At 35.6% G+C, this 21,697-nt stretch overlaps 1 protein-coding gene across 6 annotated transcripts in view; it reads right to left on the bottom strand.

Moving 5' to 3' along the window:
- CFAP20DC (CFAP20 domain containing) overlaps positions 1 to 21,697 on the bottom strand; it is a 202,920-nt gene that overhangs the window by 109,657 nt on the left and 71,566 nt on the right. For all 6 annotated transcript variants that reach the window (XM_072941589.1, XM_072941588.1, XM_072941585.1 and 3 more), the window contains exon 5: positions 12,140 to 12,254. In XM_072941589.1, coding sequence (XP_072797690.1) covers positions 12,140 to 12,254 — 115 coding nt within the window. The remainder of the gene's footprint in view (positions 1 to 12,139; positions 12,255 to 21,697) is intronic.

Raw genomic sequence — 21,697 nt, forward strand, 5'->3', positions numbered from 1 at the left:
GTCTGGTGCAATAAAAGGTAGGAAGTAAGACTAAGTGTGAAGTAATAATGAGATTGCCTTGACCACTGGGATGGTGTGCTCTGGGGAGCTGTAGGAAGTGAGGTCAGGTTCTGGAGGAGCTAGAAGATCGGGAAGAGAACCTTGGACCCCAGAGGCTAAACTGTCACCGTGGTTCTTAAAGGAGAAAGTGACAAAGGTAGAGTATTGGGAAGTTTGGACTAACCCTGATGCAGGAATATCTGGGGTGGTAAAGGGGTAGTGGGAAGAAGGCTGAGACAGGGAAGAGACAGAGGCACAGAAGAAGTAGGTAGTCTCCGTTAGTAGTTGAAGCACAAAGTGAGGAGGATCTGGTTAGAAGGCCAGCACAGGAAATGAAATGTAAGGGAGAAACTCAGTATGCATGCCACAGTTTTGGTGAAACACCATGGCCTGGTAAAATCCAGGTTATAGGGAATGGAGATATTGGGGTTTCCAGCTATCCAATAATAATTATGAACCTTGTTATTACACTATTATTATTATTATTACTGTTATAAATTTGGGTCCAATTCCTAAAAAGCCCATTATGCCCCAATTCCAGGCTTTCAGCTGGTTTTCTCAACAGTAATCACATTCATCCATTCCCCATAGGTGCTAAGCACTTAGTACGTGTTAGACATTGCACTTGGCTCCTGGGATACAACATTGAGTGACAGTCCTTCCAGTCTGGGAAGGGAGTCAGACATGCGGCATCTGTTATATACAGTTAGTACAGAGGGGGCTTGGGGTGGGAGTGGTGGGAAGGTTCAGGAAAGGCTTCTTTTAAGAAACATTAAAAATTTGCTTATCATGATATTGTATGCAAATATAAGCCAAATAGTGCCAACGATTTTATACAAAATGTAGTCCTTTGTTACTTCTCTCATTTAATCATACTGTCAACTCTTAACTGTTTCCTCTTTCCATATTTTTAAATTATATCTCTTGGTTCATCAATTTTAGACATTATCTGCTCACTTCCTATTATGGTAAGTAAGACTTTAAGTTCACTTACACACCTTACTTCCCCAACTTTATCCTCCCAAGATAATGCTCTCTCATTCTTTCTCTTTCTTTTTGATGCTCTATGACTACCTTTTCTTTCCTTATACAACTTCTTTATATTTCAAGAGTTAATAGCTGCTTTTTAAATTATCTGCTTTATTTTCTTTGAAACAAATATTTTAAGTATTCCTACATCTAGAAAAAAAACTTTTAAAATTTGGAATTGGAAATTGTATTCTATTCTTTAATCTGTTAGCCAACTCCCTCTGGTTAAACCCTACTGGCAATACCTTTTAAATGTACTCCTCCCAGGGATGCAAGAATTTGGGCTCTGTCTGGATATGGATTCCAGCTCCATTACTTATTAGTTATATAATCTTTGCAGTTACATGTCCTTTTTGTGCCTCTCTTTCTTTATCTGTAAAATGGTGGTGATGACATTTCTCTAATAGAATTGTTAGGAATAAATGTTTAAATACATGTAAGCACTTTTAAAAGTGCCTAGAATATGGTAAATGCTCAATGTATGTTAACCATATAATCTTTCTGACCATGAAATGAAATGCACAGACCTTAAGGGTTCAATGAGTTGTGATCATTTGATATATCTGCTACCACACCCCATCAAGATATAGGACACTAGAATCACCCCAGAGAGATCTTTTGTGCTGCTTTCCAATCAGTCTCAAAACTCATCCCTCTCAAGGGTAACCACTGATTTCTTTCACTGTAGATTAGTATTGTCTATGCTATTATTTTATATAAATGGAATCACACTAAATGGCTTCTTAAACTCGTAAAATTTGTAGTTTGTCAATGTTACTGAATGTATTGGTAGCTCATTCTTGTTTTGCTGAGTAGCACCTTACTCTGAATAAACCACAATTTGTTCAGTCTTCTGTTGTTGGACAATTGAGTTACTTCAAGATTCTGGCTATCATAAATAAAGCTGTTGTGAAATTCAAATTTGTGTACACATACTTTCATTTTCTTGGATATACACTAAGTAGAAGAATTGTTGCATTAAAGGGTAAATGTCTCACTTTATGAGAAACTTCCAAAGGTATTTCCAAAGTGGTTATACCATTTTCCATTTACACTAGAAATTTATGAAACTGCTTTACATCTCAACAACATTTAATACTTTCTATCTCTTTTATTTCAGCCATTCTAGTGAATGAAGTGGTAGTGGTAACTGTGTTTTTAATTTGAATTTTCCTGACTGACGGTATACAGCTCTTATTCACATGCTTATTTAACCAACTATGTAATCTTTGATCAAGTATTTTTGCCTTAAAAAGAAAAAGTTATAACTTTTCATTATAGAGTTGTAGGATCTATTCTGGATACAAGTATTTTGTCAGTTATATGTATTAGAAATATCTTCTCCCAGTCTGTGGCTTTATTTTCTTAATAGTGTCTTTTTGATGAGCAGTTTAAAATTTTGTTTAAATCCATTTTGTCAATTAATTTTTTATTATGGTTGATGTTTTCTGGGTCCTAAGAAATCTCTTTAAGTAATTTTGTGTTTAGTATTTACATTGGGATCTATGATTCATCTCAAATCAATTTTTTGAATGGTATAAAATTGAGGTTCATTTGTTTGTTAATAGTCTTTTTCTTTTTTTTATTGAAGTATATTCAGTTTATAATGTTGTGTCAATTTCTGGTATACAGAATACGTACACACATGTACATACATGTATTCCTTTTCATATTCTTTTTCATTAGAGGTTACTACAAGATATTGAATATAATTCTCTGTCCCAGTATAAACTTGTTCTTTATCTATTTTATACATAGTAATTAGTATCTGCAAATCTCGAACTCCCAATTTATCCCTTTACACCCCACTTACCAACCATTAGTTTGTTTTCTATGTCTGTGAGTCTGTTTCTGTTTTGTAAATAAGTTCACTGTGTCATTCTTTGAGACTCCACATATAAGTGATATCATACGGTATTTTTCTTTCTCTTTCTGGCTTACTTCACTTAGAATGAAGATCTCCAGGTCCATCCATGTTGCAGCAAAAGGCATTATTTTACTTTTTATGGGTGAGTAGTGTTCCACTGTACACAAATACTACAACTTCTTTATCCAGTCATCTGTAGATAGATATTTAGGTTGTTTCCATTTCTTGGCTATTGTATATAGAGCTGCTATGAACACTGGGGTGCATTTGCCTTTTTCAGTTAGAGCTTCCTCCAGACATATGCCCAAGAGTGGGATTGCTGGATCATATGGTAAGCCCATTTTTAGTTTTTTAAGGAATCTCCATACTGTTTTCCATTATGGTTGCACCAAACTACATTCCCCCCAGCAGTGTAGGAGGGATCCCTTTTCTCCACACCCTCTCCAGTGTTTATCATTTGTGGACTTTTGAGTGATGGCCTTTCTGACTGGTTTGAGGTGATACGTCATTGTAGTTTTGATTTGCATGTCTCTGATAATTAGCTATACTGAGCATTTTTTCATGTGTCTATTGGCGATTTGTATGTCTTCAATGGAGAATTGCTTGTTTAGGTCTTCTGCCTATGTTTGGATTGGGTTGTTTGTTTTTTTGTTATTAAGTTGTATGAGCTATTTGTATATTCTGGAAATTAAGTCCTTGTCAGTCACATCATTTGCAAATATTTTTTCCCATTCTGTAGGTTGTCTTTTAATCCTGTTTATAGTTTCCTTTGCTGTGCAAAAGCTTCTAAGTTTAATTAGGTTCCATTTATTTATTTTTGCTTTTATTTCTGTTGCCTGGGTGTAGTCTGCCCTAGGAGAACATTGCTAAGATTTATGTCAGGGAATGCTTTGCCTATGTTTTCTTCTAGGAGGTGTATAGTGTCTTGTCTTTTTTTTAAGTCTTAAAGCCATTTTGAGTTTATTTTTGTGTATGGTGTGAGGGTGTGATCTAATTTCACTGATTTACATGTGGCTGTCCAGCTTTTCCAACATCACTTGCTGAAGAGACTGTCTTTTCTCCATGGTATATTCTTGCCTCCTTTGTCGAAGATTAATTGACTGTTCAGTGTTTTGGGTTTATTTCTGGCCTCTCTATTCTGTTCCATTGATCCATATGTCTTTTTTTGTGTCATTACCATGCTACTTTGATTACTGTAGCTCTGCAGTATTCCCTGAAGTTTGGGAGGGTTATTCCTCCAGCTTCGTTCTTTTTCTTCAGTATTGCTTTGGTAATTTTTGGTCTTTTGTGATTCCATAGAAATTTTAGGATTATTTGTTCTAGTTCTGTGAAAAATGTCCTGGGTAATTTGATACGGATTGCATTAAATCTGTAGATTGCTTGGAGTAGTATGGTCACTTTAACAATATTAATTCTTTCAATCCAAGAGCATGGGATATCTTTCCATTCCTTTAAATTGTCTTTAATTTCCTTAATCAATGTTTTGTAGTTATCACAGCTGCTTAGTAGGTGTTCTTTCCTAGGGGCTGCTCTTTGCCTGTTCATGGGATCCTACTGTAAGCATGCGCAAAGATTCAAGAGGACCCTGAAGCAGATTTCTGAAGCTCCTCTCAGATACACTAACCTACACGTTCCAGCTACCTCTGTCTCAGTCATCCTTAACTCTGATCTCTTTTTCTCTCAGCAAGATGCCATGCTCTGTCTGGGCTCCCATCTCTGCACTGCAGTCCAGAACTGGCCTTCAGAAAACTTCGGAATACAGGACTCATCTCATTTGTTTCCCTCTTTTTTGAAGTATGTTGCCTGTCGTCCAAGTTAAAAATTCTTCAACTTTTTTCCAGTTTTATATTTGTTCGGAGTAGGAAGAATAGTTTGATACCAGATATTTTGTCATGGTCAGAAACAGCTATCTAAGCAGTCATTTAAACATCTCCCCTGTTGGTAGCATATCTACTTTGCCAATCCCCAGCCCTAGATTAACTCAGGGCCATTTTCTCCCTTTTTTTCATTGACTTTAATCCTGAAGTATCTCTTATATCTATCCTCTTCTATTTCATTGCTACTACACTAATACAGGTTAATATGCCTTACCTGGACTTTGCAAAGACTGGTCTCTCTGCCTCTAGTTCTCTCCATTTTGACACTGTACTTATTTTCTAGAATACAGACAATATCATGAAACTTCCCTATGTTATACTTCAAAAAGAAATCTCAAATACTCTAAAAATTCAAACTTCTTTACATGGCTTTCAAGGCCCTTCATGATTTCGTCTTGCCTTTTCCAGGATTGTGATCCTGTGCATTCTCATTACATATCCCAGTTAAGGGATCAAATGTGACATGAATTTTCATGCTTTTATTTGTGTGTATTCATAATTTAGCACACGTATCTCTACTTATAACAAGCCCCAACTATCAAATCTGGTATTTTCCTGTAGCAACATTTGTTTCTTAAGATTAATTTGGTGTTTACCACAGCCCATTATCATGAATTGTTAATTTGTTTGCCTCCTCTGTCTATTATAATCTCTTTGATGAGAAGATTCTATATCACTCACCTTTGGAGTCATACCATTTGGCAAAGACCTTGGCCTACAGCAGGGGCTCAATAGATACTTGTTAATTGAATTAAACTGCAAGTTCAGATGTTTATTATGATAACATAGTCACATATTAATAAATACAGATTCACGTCAAAAGAAAATAGTAAAATAACAATATCAACTAACATTAACTGAGCACTTACTATGAGCTTGGCACTATTCTAAGTAATAACTCATTTAATCCTAACAACTCCTCTATGAAGCAGGTTTTAGAACTGTCACTACCTAACTGATGAGGAAACTGAAGCACAGAGAGAGATAACTGACTTGCTCAAGAGCCCACAGACAAGAAGAGACAAATAGAGTTCAAATCACTACAATCTAGTGTCTAGAGGCCACACTTAAACAACACTCTGCCTGTTCATATGATTTAAAAATAGTGTGACCCTAAAGCTAGATAATCATATTCATTTTCCAGAACAAACTTATTTTTACATAGTTGTTCCTACTTCACATAATTATTCAGGGTCAGGAGAGAAAAGTATGAAACTGTTCTCTTTTCCCCAAATCTCTTCAACACTCATTATTAGACAGGTGGGTAGAAAGAGTAAAAAGCAGATATTTTAAAATGATATGCACATGGGTGAGAAGAAAACATTTATAAACCCTCAAATAAGTTATCACAAACATTATAGTGGATTCCAGGTTAGAATGATTTCATTGAGAGACATTCTCTAATCGGAGCTTAAATGTATATCTAAATGACATTGTATCTTAAAAAAAAATCTGCCTCCTCCATTCTCTGTTCATTTAATAACACTCAAAAAATTAAATACTGTTAAGAATCCAAAATTTCTAAGTTATTGGCTCTCTGGGGAAAAATGATCTTTGAGGGGAAATTTAAAAAACATTATGCCACGGTTTATAATAAAACCTATTACATATTCCAGAGTTGTGGTTCAAGAAAGTACAAATCCTGAAGAGTAATTCTATCTCTTTAAATGACAAACACTGGGTATTTGAATGGTAAAGGTTACTAAAAGAATTTGGCATTGTAATTTATCATACTACTTTGGTACATCTCCAATGAAAGATTAATTCTCAGTGATATCTCATACCTGAACTTTCTATTCAAATGGAATTAAATTTACTGTACATTAAAATATTATTTGGTGGTAAGACATTGATGTTCATCTGATACCATCACCAACTAATTGAAATTGTATTAAAAAGATGTAAGATTGATTTCAGTGAGTCTTGACTAAGTGGCTATCCCCACTGTTTAATATGATAGTTATTAATTTTTAAAACTGCTCTTGCCATTGAAAACCTAAATTAAAAGTATAAATTGTTAGAATTTAAATGTCAAAACGAATCCTTCATAGTTGAGAATAACATGAAAAATATTTTTTCTATTTGAAAAGTTGAACATTTTATGGTAACTGGAACAGTAAGTGGCCTCTAAATAACTATTCATGTTGGTATGGCTATAAAAATATTAACTTTATTTGTTGCCTCTGGCTATGTGAAGGCTTTAGCTAAAGAACCAAAGCAAAGTGGACCATTTGGCAATTATCCTCTAAATCAGGGACTGCAAACTATAATGCCTAGAGGGCCCAAGCAGATCACTTAAATGAGTGAAGCAGCAAGGGTCTGAGTGCACCCACATCCTTATGAGTGCAGAGGACTCAACTTCACAGGAAAGCTTAAAGCTCCATTAAAAGTGTTCAGTTGCCATACAGCTCTAGTTGCCTGCTTGCTATGCAAGAAAACAGACTCAATGTTAACTTCTGATTTTTAAAAAGAGGTAAAAAATTTTAGGTGAAATCTTCTGATCTATAAATGTTATCTGAAATGCTTTAAGAATACTATATTTTGAGATTTATCACCAAAGTATCTATAGTTCTTAAAAAGTAGAAAGAAGAAGTGAAGAGTGCTTTGGCAAAAAGCAGAGAACTGGGGCCAACATCACACCAACACCAGGGAGGACTCTAGGAGTGGCATTTTGAACGGGTGGAGTGCTCTACCTTGCTGTTCTCTAAAGAAATTTCCCTTAAATATGTCTCAGCTTTAATTCAATAAGGGCTCATTTGGAATAGATTATACTAGCAGTGGAAAGGAAAGACCTTCTGTTGCCGTAGCATCTCTTGGATTGGGAGAAAAATTACGGGAAATAAGAGCAAGTTTTAGAACTGAATTTCTTAACATTTGTTTGAATACTCCTGGACATTTCTGGAATAGGCAAGAACAGTTAGAAAGCTTATATAATTTTTCCATAATAAACTCATATTTTATTTCCCATATCAGGAGGCACATTAAGTTATCGAGCACTTACTATGTGCCATGTACTGATAGGGATGAGGGATAATAGCCACATGAGACATACTTACAGCCTAAAAGGGGAGACAGATGAGTATAAAAATGATTAAAGTGCAAGGTGAAGAAGTGTCATGAGAGTTACAAATTTGTGAATGGTAATGATGAGTTGTACCCAAAATGTCTATCAGCAGATGGGAAATTATGGAGGGCTTTCTGGAAGAAGTAACACGTAAAGAGCAAATAGGAGCTATAATTCTTATCTAAAGCTTGGTTTAATCCAGGTATTGTTCTAAAAGTCTTATGCTTATTAACTCATATAAATTCCCACAACAACATTAATAGAATGCATACCTTACATTATCTCATTTTATAAATGAGGAAAATGAACACAGGAACTTGCACAGGGTCACATAACTAGTAAGTGTCAAAACAGAATCCATACTCTTAATGCTTACACATTATTTACATATTTATATTTCATAAAATACAGATTAATTACAATATATTACAAGTATTTATGATTTGATAATTTCCCTGGGATGGGGAACACTATAGAAACAAATATCTTGCTTTTGCTTATTGCTCAGGACTGCCTCAGATGTAAGTGAGCAGTTTTTCTAGATTCAATTACATTCAAAGAAAAGTTCTAGATGTGTTGTGACTATTTTGCTTTTTAAAACTGAGCAAGAGCTAAAGTCACTTAAGATAGAGACGAGTTTGATTCTTTACACACTAGGATTTTTTTTTAAACAACTACATGTAACTTTCATGCTGCATCTCCTTTCTTTCATAGTCTCTGTTGAACTGTCCAGCTGGAGATAGGGAGATGAAGCAGATGAGCTACTGCATACTGCCTCACAGGGCCTATGGCAGCTATTTTCCTTTTAGTTTAAATAGTACATTTCTTATGTCATTACATACCTAGCACTGCTAACACATATTCCTCTTAAGGACTAATTTGCTAAATATGAAAGATCATTCAGTCAAGTTCACTTCCTATCTCAGCAAGATATTTGTGTAGTTTACTTGTAATAGCCAGTATTTTATTTTCAAATACTATATTTTCATGAATGCCACTGGATTAAGGGTACACATTTATGTGTATGTGTGTATATGTGTGTGTGTGTGTGTGTGTGTGTGTGTGTTATAGCCATGTACAGAGTATGTTTAGATTTTAATATAATATCCAGAAACTTTGTGGTTGGTTAACTGACAAGGGTGACTGAATTCATAAAACAAGATAATGGTAAACTTGATTTATTAACCACACACAGAATAGTGTATTGGTCTCATATATGATTTAACTCTTGGAAACCACATAATATTGAGCTCTAAACAGTCTTAGATGAATAAGAAGGACCTCATACTCAAACATAAGACAACAAACACAATTTCATTTGTAAGGCATTAAAGCATTTCCTTAATGTCTTAATGACTTAATTTTAATAACTAGAATATTTGAATTTAATCTTTGTGAATTTATGAATGTTTAATGCAAATTAAATTTAAAAGATTGTACTGCAAACAGAAACCATCCATTATTCCACAATCCAGCACTTACCTGTTACTGGGATGTCAATCTCTTAAGTTTTCCAGACTCAAAACTTCAAAGTTAACTTTGATACTTAAAAAAAAAATCTACTTGAACATAAAGCCCAGTGGATGTGACTGAAAGAAATGGCGGCATGCACTCATGTCTCCACCTTCCATTTGCTCAGCCCGCTGGCCTGCCTCCTTCCTCATACGCCAAAACTTCTCAGTGAAGTTACTAACGGCCTTGTGATCACCACAACCTCACACACTTTCACATCTTGACTATTCTCTCTTATGGGAACTTCTTGGTTTCCACCACACTTTGCTTCATGCTTCAAGTCACTTTCTCATTGTTGCCCTGTCTCCTTCATGCATTCTTCTTCCTTTGTCCATCTCTTTTCTTGGTGGGCCCTTGCATTTCCTCCTCTAACCTCTTCTGTGGTTAGTGGTGCCCTTATGTACTCTCTCTGCAGGCAGTTTCATCTATCTCATGACTTTAACTGCCACTTGTATGCTGAAGAAGCCCAAATATCCAGGACTCTAATATATATGTATCCCTCAAATTCTCAATCTGAATGTCTCAGACTCTTTTATCAACACTTTCATCTTCCTTTTTAAAATATGCTCTTTCCCCTGGATTTTTTCTATATACTGATTATGTTACTAGTCATCCAAACTAGAAACCTGAGAGTCATCCTTGATGTTTTCTTCCCCTTCTAATCAATCTAATTAAAACATCTAATTAATCTTCAGTTATAATTTTAGTTATTTTCCAACTCTGTTCCCTCCTCTCCATCCTAATTTCTATTTTCCAATTTTAGGACATCATCACTCTAACCTAGATCATCTACTTATCCATCCATCCATCCATCCATCCACTTACATAATTACTGAGTGCCTAGGAAGAGCCAGGTATTGCTATAGGCACTGGGATACAAGAGTGATAAAATGATGCAAAACCCATGCTCTCATGGAACTTACTTTCTTGTGACAATTACATTGGTTTTCTAACTGGTTCTGCTGGCCTTGAGTCTCATCCTTCTCAAAATGATGTTCTATCTAAAATGTAAATCTGACCATGTCAACCCTGCTACAAGCCCTTCAATAGCTCCCTATCACCTACGAGATCAAAGTCCAGGCTCCCTGGCTAAAAATACAAGGGCCACCAGGAGGTTTCTCTGCCTCCCTCCTTGCCTTATTACTATTCTGGTCTCTCTTCAGCAACACTGGATTATTGGACCTGCCTTTACACTCGTGCAGCTACTCTTAATGCTGCTCTTTCTGTCCCAGGAATATCACCGCCACTCGAATTGGTTAATGCCTTCTTACCTTCAAGGTCCAGCTTAGACATCCCCTTCTTCAGAAGCCCTTCTCTGACCCCTCCCCTTGTGCTCCCTTGTTCACTATGGGTCCTGCTCTTGCAGCAGGTACCACATGATATGGAAAAGCTCTGTATAAACATGTCTTAGCTCAGTGGACTGTAAGTTTCTGATGTTGTCTCACATCCGTTTCTCTACTGCTAATGCCCTAGGGCTCATTAAACCTAATCTGGATTACTGCAAATGTTCTCCTCAGCATTTTCCTCGTATCATAATTTCAAAGCCCTTCCAAACCATTCCAAATGTCACTAGCAAATTAACAATCTTCCCAAAGCACAGAACTGACTCTGTGTTCCTCTCCAAACCAAAAGCTCTAATGGATTCCTTTTCTCTGCTATAGTGGTTCCCAAAGAGTAGAACATGGCACTGTTTGTGTAATAGTTTTAGATGGTACATGGGCGTGGCATTAAATGACTCAATCAAAGAATAAAAACATCCTTTTACCAGTTTTCTTTCAATCCTAATTATGCCCCCCCAAAAGTTTGAATACGTATCTAACCCTTAATAAACTCTTGTTAACAAAGAGCAGGCTTCAGGACAGAGCCCTAAACAGGAAACAGTACTTAGCTAGACTATTGTTTTGATTTCAGCATGTTTATCGTTACGGTTACTTTTTATTTTTGGAAAGTTATACTGGTTTTCCATTTATAAGTGTGACATAAAGTTTCAAAAAATTTTATTTAAGTAAAAAAAAGTTAAACTGATTTAAAAGAATGTATTAAGTACATTCTGGAACAAGTTGCACACAAACATGGTAAAGTCATGAAAGTAGTACTGAAATGACTGAAGTCTGAGAAAGACTAGTCAGTCAGATAAGGCCCAAGCTTCTTAGCCTGTAACCTACTGCTCATCTACCTACATATTATATTGCTTTAAGTCTCAGAGGGTACACAAATCCCCAATCTATATCAGGCTGTTGTACTGTAAGACTGTTGCTGCCATAAAGCTATTTTTAAAAACTCTGGCAACAATGATGACTCATTCTCTGTTCTCCAAACACGTACGACTTTCCAGCCTCCATGCTTCCACTCATGTTGTTCCTTCTGCTTGGAATGCTGCACTTTTCCCCTCTACCTTTTGAAATTCTATAGTCCTTCAAAGTCCATGCTCAGTACAATCTCCTCCATGAAGCCTTTCCTTATCCTGCAGGTAGATGGATTTCTTTCCCTTTCACAGTACCAACAGCACTTTTTCTCTCTGCTGTGCTTCCTATCACAGTTTTGGTGATATTCTAGATATTCAAACAATTATATTTTCCCACTTAGTAGATATTAAGTTCTTCACTGGAGGAAAAGGAAGAGTATGAATTTTTATTCATTTTTTATACCATCATGGAACTTAACGAAGTGTCTCATATACAGAGTAGGCCCAGAATTAATATTTGCTGAAATGAATTTAATATTTTAAGCAACATTCTATGTGACACTTACAATTTTGCGCTTGATCATGAAGAGTGGGATTTTTGCATGAAGAGGGGTTGAGGACAGTTCCTTATGGACTGTTGATAAATACAATCTTCTTTTTATGTTCCTTAAATCAGTAATTCTGAGAAAAGAGAGAAAAGAGAAAGATTCTCATCAATATAATAACCTCTTCTTTTAATAATCATCAAAATGATACAATTTATCATATAGGACCTTTCCAACGGGGAGATTAAACACAGAATTTTAAAACTGCCTTTTTCTTTCAAGAAGTAATAAAATTTCTTCCTTAAATTCAAAGTGCTCACAAGCCTGAATGTATAAATTCACTTAATATGCTAAATTATTTCGGTATTCTACACCAGATTTCCAGTCTCCCAGCCTATGAAAAATTCAATTTGTATGAACTGAGAAACTGCTAGCCTTTAATAACCATGCTTGTTCCAGCCCCTTAAGCTTGTGTTATCTTGGGACATACTGTCACCTACTAAATAGAAAAACATTATGGGTTTCTTTCTCCAAAAATGCACCTGTCATTTTATATAGGCTCTTAGTCTGCTTAGAGACAGACACAAAACACTGACTGTCGGTTTCACTTCCTAAGCACATATCTTCAAACCAGAATTATAATACACAAGTTTATTGCTCACTTTTCAGGTCAACCTGCAGTGATACCAAGGACACTGAATTTGAACATCTTTAATAGATTAAGACCACAGCCGTGATCACAAAGATTAGGTTTGCTTCAAATTGATAGAGGCTCATTCTTATGTTCTGCTTCCTTTAGGTCTCAGAGGTAACACAGCAGGCTTAAAATCTCCAAACCTGTCTCAGGTTGCTATGTTGAAGAACTGATGCTTCCTTAAAAACTGTCTTTTTATTGGAAAACAGTGATTTTTCCACTTTTAAGTAGCTTTGTCTAGATGAACTAACTGCTAATTTTCTGTAAGTAGCAATCCATCAAGGAGACAACAGTTCATTCAAATATACTACTACCAATGTGTATAGTATAATTAACAATTAAAAAAAATCATCATAGCCTTTTCTAGAGCTGCCTCCCCTTCCTACTTTTCTAATCTCATTACTTCTTTCCTCTAGAATACTATATATATTTTTCTGTAGAAAAACTATCATTGAACAATGTTAAGGATAAGTACAGTAAAAATTAGGTGACAATGATTTCAGAATATGCCCTGGACCAAAAAAATTCTACCTTATCTGCACTAAACAATATAAATTCATTTAAAAAGCAACAAAGCCTTTCAATCCATACTCAGAGGTAAAGTATAAAATGCAAAAATGTTAACACTACTGTAGATTTACACTTACATTTATCAGTAAATGTAGAATATTTGCTCCAAGGTAATGTCTTCAAAGTGGGATGAGCACATGGAGGAGGAGGAAAATACTGGAACTACTTTTCACATCATCTTTTTAAAATGTTGTATTTGTGCATGTTTCATTATACAGTAGAACAAGAAGACATTTATATATTTTTGAAATAAATAAATTTACCCACATTGTTGGTGTGCTCAAACATTTTACCAATAGGATTCAGGATCAAATATGTTTGGAAGGCACTGTTAATAAGGGATGCTCTCAAGTCTCTTCTGTAAGACGTTTTGATTAGGAACTAGAAGGAAAGACTATATAGTGTTTCTAGAAAGAAAAAGAGAACAAAAAATTCCCTTGCATCAAACAAAAAGTTTGGTTGCATCAACCAAAAGTTAGAGATGCAGTTTTATTAAGCTTTGCTTTGCTTGTAGGGACAGAATTATGTTATTTTTATTTGAATTGGTAAGAATCAAACTCTAAACAAAGGAGCATTTGAGTACACTACCACTTTATCAACATATGGAACAAGAGAAACATTCATTCGTTCATTCGTTCATTCACATATTCAACAAATACTCCCTGAGCCCCCAAGCCAAGCAATATCATGGGAATACATCAGGGAATACAATAGTGAAAGAGGCAAGGTCTCTATCCTCTTGGAGTTTCTATTCTAGTTGAAAAGCCAGGTAAAAAATGAACAGAGACAACATATATGCAAGTTATCCTAAATGCCATGAAGGAAACAAAAGAGACCGAACTAGAAAATATCAAGAAATGAACTACTTCAGACAAGTAAAGCCAGCAGGGCTAGGACTCAGTAGGGAAGGAAGGGACATGAGGTAGAAAAAGGAAGAAAGAGCCAAATCATGCAGGGCCTTTGTGCCAAAGAAGAGGCTTATAAATTTACTGTGTACGACAAGAAGCAATAAGAGGGACAACATTCTACTCTGCATGATGAATGGGTATCAGAAAAACAAACAGATATGGTCTCTTTTATTTATTTATTGGGATAAGACTTCTGTAACTGAAATGTAAAGATTTTAGTGCTCAATTTCATGTATTTTGATAGATCTATACACCCATGTAATCACCACTCTAAATAAAACAGAAAACATTTCCTTCACCCTATGAAAGTTCGCTCCTGGCCCATTTTAAGTCAATCCTCACTCCTGATTTTTAATCACCATGGATGAGTTTTGTCTGTTCTTGAACTTATAAACGGAATGATGCAGAATATACTCTTTTGCAACTGGCTTCTCTCACTTGACATGAAGTGTCTGGGTTTTATTCATGTTGTAGCATGAATCGATAGTTCTTTTTTTAAATTGCTGCGTCTTGTATGGCAACCCAACAATTTATTCATTCTTTTCTTAATTAGCATTTGTTTCCAGTATCAGTTTTTCTTAACGAATAAAACCTGTACGAATATGCTTGAAGAATTTTCTTGTGGACATGTCTTTTCAATCTCTTGATCAGTAGGAATGGTATTACTAGGTCACTGGGGAGATACATGTATAACTTTATAGGAACAGTTCTCCATAGTGGTTCCATATCCTCACCAAATTTTGGTGCTATTAGACTTTAATGTTAGCTAATTCTAGGGGATATCATTGTGAAATGGAGATCATTGTGATTTTATTTGCATTTCTCTTCTGAATAATGACATTGGATACTTTTATACATGTCTACAGGTACATCCTGTGAAATATCTGTTAAGTCTTTGTTCAATTTTTATCGGGCTGTTTTCTTCTTATAATTGTAAGAGTTCGTTAAATATTTTAGATACATGTCCTTTGTCAGATATATGTATTATGAATATTTTCTAGCCTATTATCTTAATGGTTTTATTTGGAAATAATCTCTAAGTTAGAGAAAAGTGTCAAGGTTAAGACACAGAAGACTCATATATGCCTTATCTAGATTAGTTTATTGCTTAACGATGACGTTTGATTAGCAGAAGTTTTTAATTTTCATGAAGTCCGGCTTATCGTTATTTATAGTAGTGCTCTCTGTGTCTCAAAAAAATCCTTGTTTAGCCGTAAGTTGCAAAAATACCTTCATATGTTTCCTTCTAGATCTTCGTAGCTTTAGAATTTACATTTGGTCTATGATCCATTCAACATTAATTTCTGTGTATTGTGTGAGATACTGAGTGTTGTTCCTCTTTCTGTATGGTTATCCAGTAGTCACAGCACCATTTGTTAAAGACTCTATTTCCTCATTGAAATGCCTCAGTATTTTGTTGAAAATCAACAGACTATACGTGTGTGCAGATCTATTTCTGGACTCTCCATCGATCCACCTGTTTCATTTACCTGTCTGTCCATTGTTACACCAATGTCACACTGCTTTGATTACAGCAGATTCACAGTAAGTCTTAAAGAAACTCTTCAACTTGGTTTTGTTCAACGTTTGTTTGCCCTTGCATTTCCATATAGATTTTAAGATCCACTTATCATCTTCTGTATAAAAATCTGTTGAGAGTTTAACTTGGGCTGTGTTGAATCTATAGATCAATTTAAAGAGAACTATACTGAGTCTTTCAATCCACCTACATGATATATCTCTCCATTTATTTAGGCCTTGTTTGTTTCACAATGCTTCATAGTTTTCATTTTAGAAGTCTGGCATATGTTTTGTTAAATTTATTTCTCAGTATTTTGGGTTTTGACATGGCCGAAAATGAATCTTATAATTTCAATTACCAGTTGAATGCTACTAGTATATAGAAATACCACTGATTTTTGTATTCAGACCCTGTTTCTTGCAACCTAACTTAATTCACCCATGAGTTCCAGTAGCCATTTTGTAGATTACTGAGAATTTTCTACATAAACAATCAGGTCTTCAGTAAATAAAGACCTTTACTTTTGCTTTTCTCAATTGCTATACCTTCTATTTTTTTACCCTTGCATTACTACCCTGGGTAGGACCTCCAGCATATACTAAACAGAAATGATGAGAGTAGGAACTTTGCCTTGTTCTTGATCTTGGGGGGAAGTGTTCACTATGTTTCTATTAAATATGTTAGCTATAGGCTTCTTTCATTAGATTGAGGAAATTCTCTTCTACTTCTAGTGTTTTGAGACTTTTTTAAAATCATGAAAAGGTGTAGAATTTTGTTAAATGCTATTTCTGCATTCATTGAGATGATCCAACTTTTTCTCCTTTATTCTGTCTGTATGTTGAATTATACTGATTGATTTTCAAATGTGAAACCAACATATTCTTGGTATAAATTTCAACTATGCTAGCATTTTTGTTGAGGATTTTTACAGCTACATTCATGAAGAACACTGGTGTGTAATTTTCTTGTAATACCTACATCAGGTTTTGATAATAGAGTTTAATCCCACGAAGTGATTTGGGAAGTGTTTCTTCCTTTATTGTCTAAAAATTTGTTTAAAATGCTGCTAAATATTCTTTAAATGTTAATAGAATTAATTTAATTCTGAAGTTATCTTTGCGAGAAGATTTTGGTTACATATTCAATTTAATAGATGTATAGGGCTATTCAGATTAATAATTTTTTTCATTTCAGTTTTGATAAGTTGTGATTTTCATTTAAAGTTGTTGAGTTTATTGCATAAATTCCCTTTATGTAGGATCAGTAGGATTTATAGTGGTGTCCTCTGTCATTACTCACATTGGTAATTTGTGACTTTTCTCTTATTTATTAATTATTCTTATTTTGATTTATATAATCTTCATCTTTCTAAAGAAATAATTTTTGGCTTTGAAAAACTTCTCTTTGCTTTCAATTTTACTGTTCCTGATTTTATTTTTATTGTATCTTGTACTTATTTTGGGCTTAATTTGGTTCTTTTTTCCCAACTTAGCTCCTTAGGATGGAAAAGTCAGATCATTAATTTTAAACCTTACTCTTTTCTCATATAAACATTTAAAACTGTAAACTTTCCTCTAAGCTGCATTCCACAAATTATGATTATGTTGTATTTTAATTTTTATTCAGTTTGAAGTATTTTCTAATTTCCCATATGATTTCTTCTTGGAATATTGGGTTACTTAGGAGTGTGCTATTTAATTTCCAAACAGTATAAGCTTTTCTGTATGTTGGATTGCTATTGATTTTTAATTTAATTCCATTGTGGTCAGAGAACATACTTGGTAAACTTTCCTTTTATTAAAAAAAAGTAATACTATATTGTATGACCCAGAATATGACTGGTGAATGGTCTATATGCACTTGAATTTCTTTGGTGCTAACATTTTAAAACTTCAAACCATTAAAAACTATTTTCCCTTAAGTATAGTCAGTCAATACTGATCTATCATCTATTGCTCTTTAGGACATTTCTTTGTATTTCTGGGCAATTTTGGCAACTGAATCACAATTTTATTCTTCTGTCATCATTCTGGGTGACTTTAAAAGTCCACACAGAGAGCACGATTTAATCTAAACCTAAACCTCTTCCACCGTGACAACCAATACTTCTATTCCATTTTTAGCAACTTACATGAACGTCCTATTTTGTAGCCCATCATTACTAGGAAATAGTCAGCTTAGAGGTCTTCTATTTAAAATTTCCTCCTGATTCATTAATTCATTCAACTAACATTCAGTCAATGCCTTAGAGGTACAACACAAGGTACTAGAGACATGGAAGTAGCTAAGACTTGGAAATCAAATTCTAGTGTTGGGGGTGGGTAATAATTATTCTTAAGCAGCTGTTTTCAACATATTTCACAGACATTATCTTATTAAGTCTCACAATAATCCTTCACTGCAGGTAGTATATTCATTCTCCACTTTGGAGCTGAGGAAATTAGACTCTAGAAACTAAGGAAGCTTCTAGTACATAGATATACAACTAGTAAGTAGCAGAGACAGGTACTGAAATTTGTCTGTTTAAAATCCACTGCCATTTCTGTGATACAACTGTATGTCCATTACTATAGCAGGCTGAAACTCCTTTGTTTATGCTGAATGACCACTACTTGTCTGACATTTGCTAATAGTGACAAGAGTGCCTGGTTTCTGTCCTTACTTTCAAGAGAATATTTGTTTATTGGATGAAAACCATGGACCCTTTCACTTCTCCCCCATTCTCACTCTTTTACAACTGTTTTTCTGTTCCATTCTGGATTTCATTCTGAATCTGATCTCCCAACAGGTAACAAATGTGCTTTCCAACCACAATCCTGAAAGGGTGATGTCAAAGCTTGCAATACTGTTGGAATGCGGTAATTCATCTAAAGAAAAACAATCTATCAAGTATCAGAAAGTTGTCTGCTTAGCATATAAAAAGAACAACTGATTTAGACTTCAGTACCTGATGCATACATTTCTCAAAGGAAAGGTGTTATCAGCATTATTAAATATCTGTTATTTATTGCACATTTTCTACATGCCAACACTGTATTAAGCACTCTGTATGCATTACCTCACTTAATCCTCCCATAAACCCTACAAGATATATACTATTATCATCTCTAACAGATGAGGAAACTAAAGCTTAGTATGGTGTGCTTTCCTAAAGTCACACATCTAGCACAGTCCAGATTTAAACTCAGATCTAATTGATCCCATTTACATTCTTATCCACATGCTCACATTCTTCTGGGGCAGGTGTTGCCTATAAACACACCCACAGTGGGATAATCTTTGCTCCCAGGAACAAAAGACTTAATATCTGATGGCTAAGACTCTTACCCTTCATTGTGTTTGGAAGAATAGAGCCCATGTCTGCCTTTGTGTGTGTGTGCGCGCGCGTGTGTGTGCGTGCTTACCTTTTTTTCCATTGACAAATTGTTCCTTTAGATTTGTTAAAAAAAACCTTTGATCCAAGAACCGTTATCTTCCAATTAAAAGCCCAGAGGCTAATCTTACTTTATTCATTTCCATGTTCTTGGGGGTCACTTTACTGTCTCGCCATAGGCCTAATACATTTACTCAAGATCCTCTCAGCTATTACTGAGGACCCCCGAGAACCACTGACTGCTCCCTGTCCTTAACATCTGGACTTTATCAATCCAATTAGCTGTCACATTCTGCCAAAGTCACTTTCCTAGTAGTTTCATGTCTATTTCTTTCTTTGGTTTTCTACAGCCACAATGCTAGTTCACGATGCTAGTTCATTTGTTGTTTTAAATACTCTCCCTTAGAGTTTGAGATTTACAAATGCTAGCCACTATATATATATATATAAATAGATTTAAAAAGATTCTTTTGTATAGCACAGGGAACTATGTTCAATATCTTGTAATAACCTTTAATGGAAAAAAATATACAAATGAATATATGTATGTATATGCATGACTGGGACATTGACATTGTGTTGTACACCAGAGGATGATACATTGTAATTGACTGCACTTCAATAAAAAAAAAAACTGAAAAAAAAATACTCTGCTTTACTAGTCTTTCTACCTCTGATCTTTTATCACTTAGTCCATTTTTCATGTGGACCAGCCAGGGGGGCTGAATGCCACCCTTTGGCCCCAATTTCTTCTTTGGTATCCCAGATTCCAAGAAATAAAGTCCAAATTCCTCATCCTGTCATTCAGGACTCCAAAACTGGACCCTCAGCCATCACTCTAATATCACCTTTCACCACATTCCCCTATGTACCCTCTTCATGTCAGACCTCATACAATAAAGAGCAAGACTGACACGAGAGGGTTTTAGAGATACCAGGAGAGAACATCAGAAGTAGGGTGAAGGAAAGAGTGAAACTGTAGAATAAAGCCAGGATTGCTTGTTGGGAGTCTTAACATGAGTACCAAGGAGATTTCAGTAGAGGAGATACTAAGGCTACAATTACAAACAAAACCTTGGGAAATGGAACAGCAACATCTAAATCCCTACCATGTGCCCGATATTGCACACAATTTCACCAATGTTCTCATTTATTTCTCCCAACAACTCTCTGAAATAAGAATATTCACATCTTACCTAAGTAGTGAGAGGCTTAGAGACAGTAAGCCACTTGTTCAAGGTCTCAGAGCTATTATGTGGCAGAGCCAGGAAATCTATATAAAAAGATAAAGCAAGAGGAATAAAGGTAAATTATTTATAAGTCTATCTGACAATTTTAGAGGATGGTAGTTGCCTGATTTAGTGTTTCTGAAAGGTCACATGCTTACTAGGAAGTAACAGGCCTGCATTCCATTCTCCTTCACTACTGAAAGGCATTCTAGAAGAGAAAGGGGACCAGCCAAAGCTTCTTGAAAACATGACTGACCCGCTGGCAAGTACACTACTGGTATTTATTAGGGGGAAAGTCTTTAATATTTTTTGCCATATATACCTGATCTGTCTAGGACTGTTTATGGCTAACAAACCTGGAATTCATGCACTTACAGGGTATGGCTCCCTGGAAAATGTCACATGAGCCGTATATGTAGCAGCTCCCTCTGAGTGAGTGAGCTTGTACTCTCTAAGGTGTCGTTCTCTCAGGTACTGCTTAGAGAAGTCATCTGTTAAATCTGGGCCAAAGTGCATTTAAAAAGGCACTCCAACTCTTTCTGCTTCACATGGGCTTCAATACTGGCTAAAATCTCTGACTCTTGTTTTTGACAGTTCAATCCTCTGAGCTAAGTCATATACCTGGTGGTGTTGTGCAGCCTCTTGAAAAAGCACACCCTCAAAAGGGTATAGGTGACAGTAGTTTACTGTGATTCCAAGAAGCAGGTGATTCCAAGAAGCAGGAATGAGGGAGCAGGAAGAGTAAGACAACAGAGGAAAGGCCAAGATAAGGATGCACTGTCAATGACACTGCTGTAGGCTGCAGGGGCTCTATTCCACCAGGACATCTGAAGACACGTGCAGAACACTTTCCAGAATCCTCCACTTGAAGAGTGGGAGGTGGGAGCCTCAGTCCAAGGACTCCCAATTCCCAGTGGTAAAGGAGTCCTTCCTTAACTATTCCTCTGAGGGTGTTTCTGGGCTGTGCTTAACCAGGGGCAGAGCAGGTTTCCACTGCACCAAAGAAGCCCCTGGGTGGCACCTCATATGAAATGCTATCCAAACAAGCTTGCACCCAACTGTCCACAGCAGCTACACCTCGTAACAGAGGTGGACCCAGAGGACATGACAGGAGACACTGGAATAGGCTGCCGTAATGACAATACCAGCATGCTTGCTGCTCCTTAAACATATTCCACCCTCTTGTATTTTCATGCCTTTGTGTATGCATTTTCCTTAGAAAGCCCTTCTCTCATTATGCCAATTGAAATTATATTCATCCATCACAGTTTGGTTTAGAAATG

Source organism: Vicugna pacos, chromosome 17 (assembly GCF_048564905.1).
Source record: "Vicugna pacos chromosome 17, VicPac4, whole genome shotgun sequence".
In the NCBI taxonomy this organism is placed as follows: Eukaryota; Metazoa; Chordata; class Mammalia; order Artiodactyla; family Camelidae; genus Vicugna; species Vicugna pacos.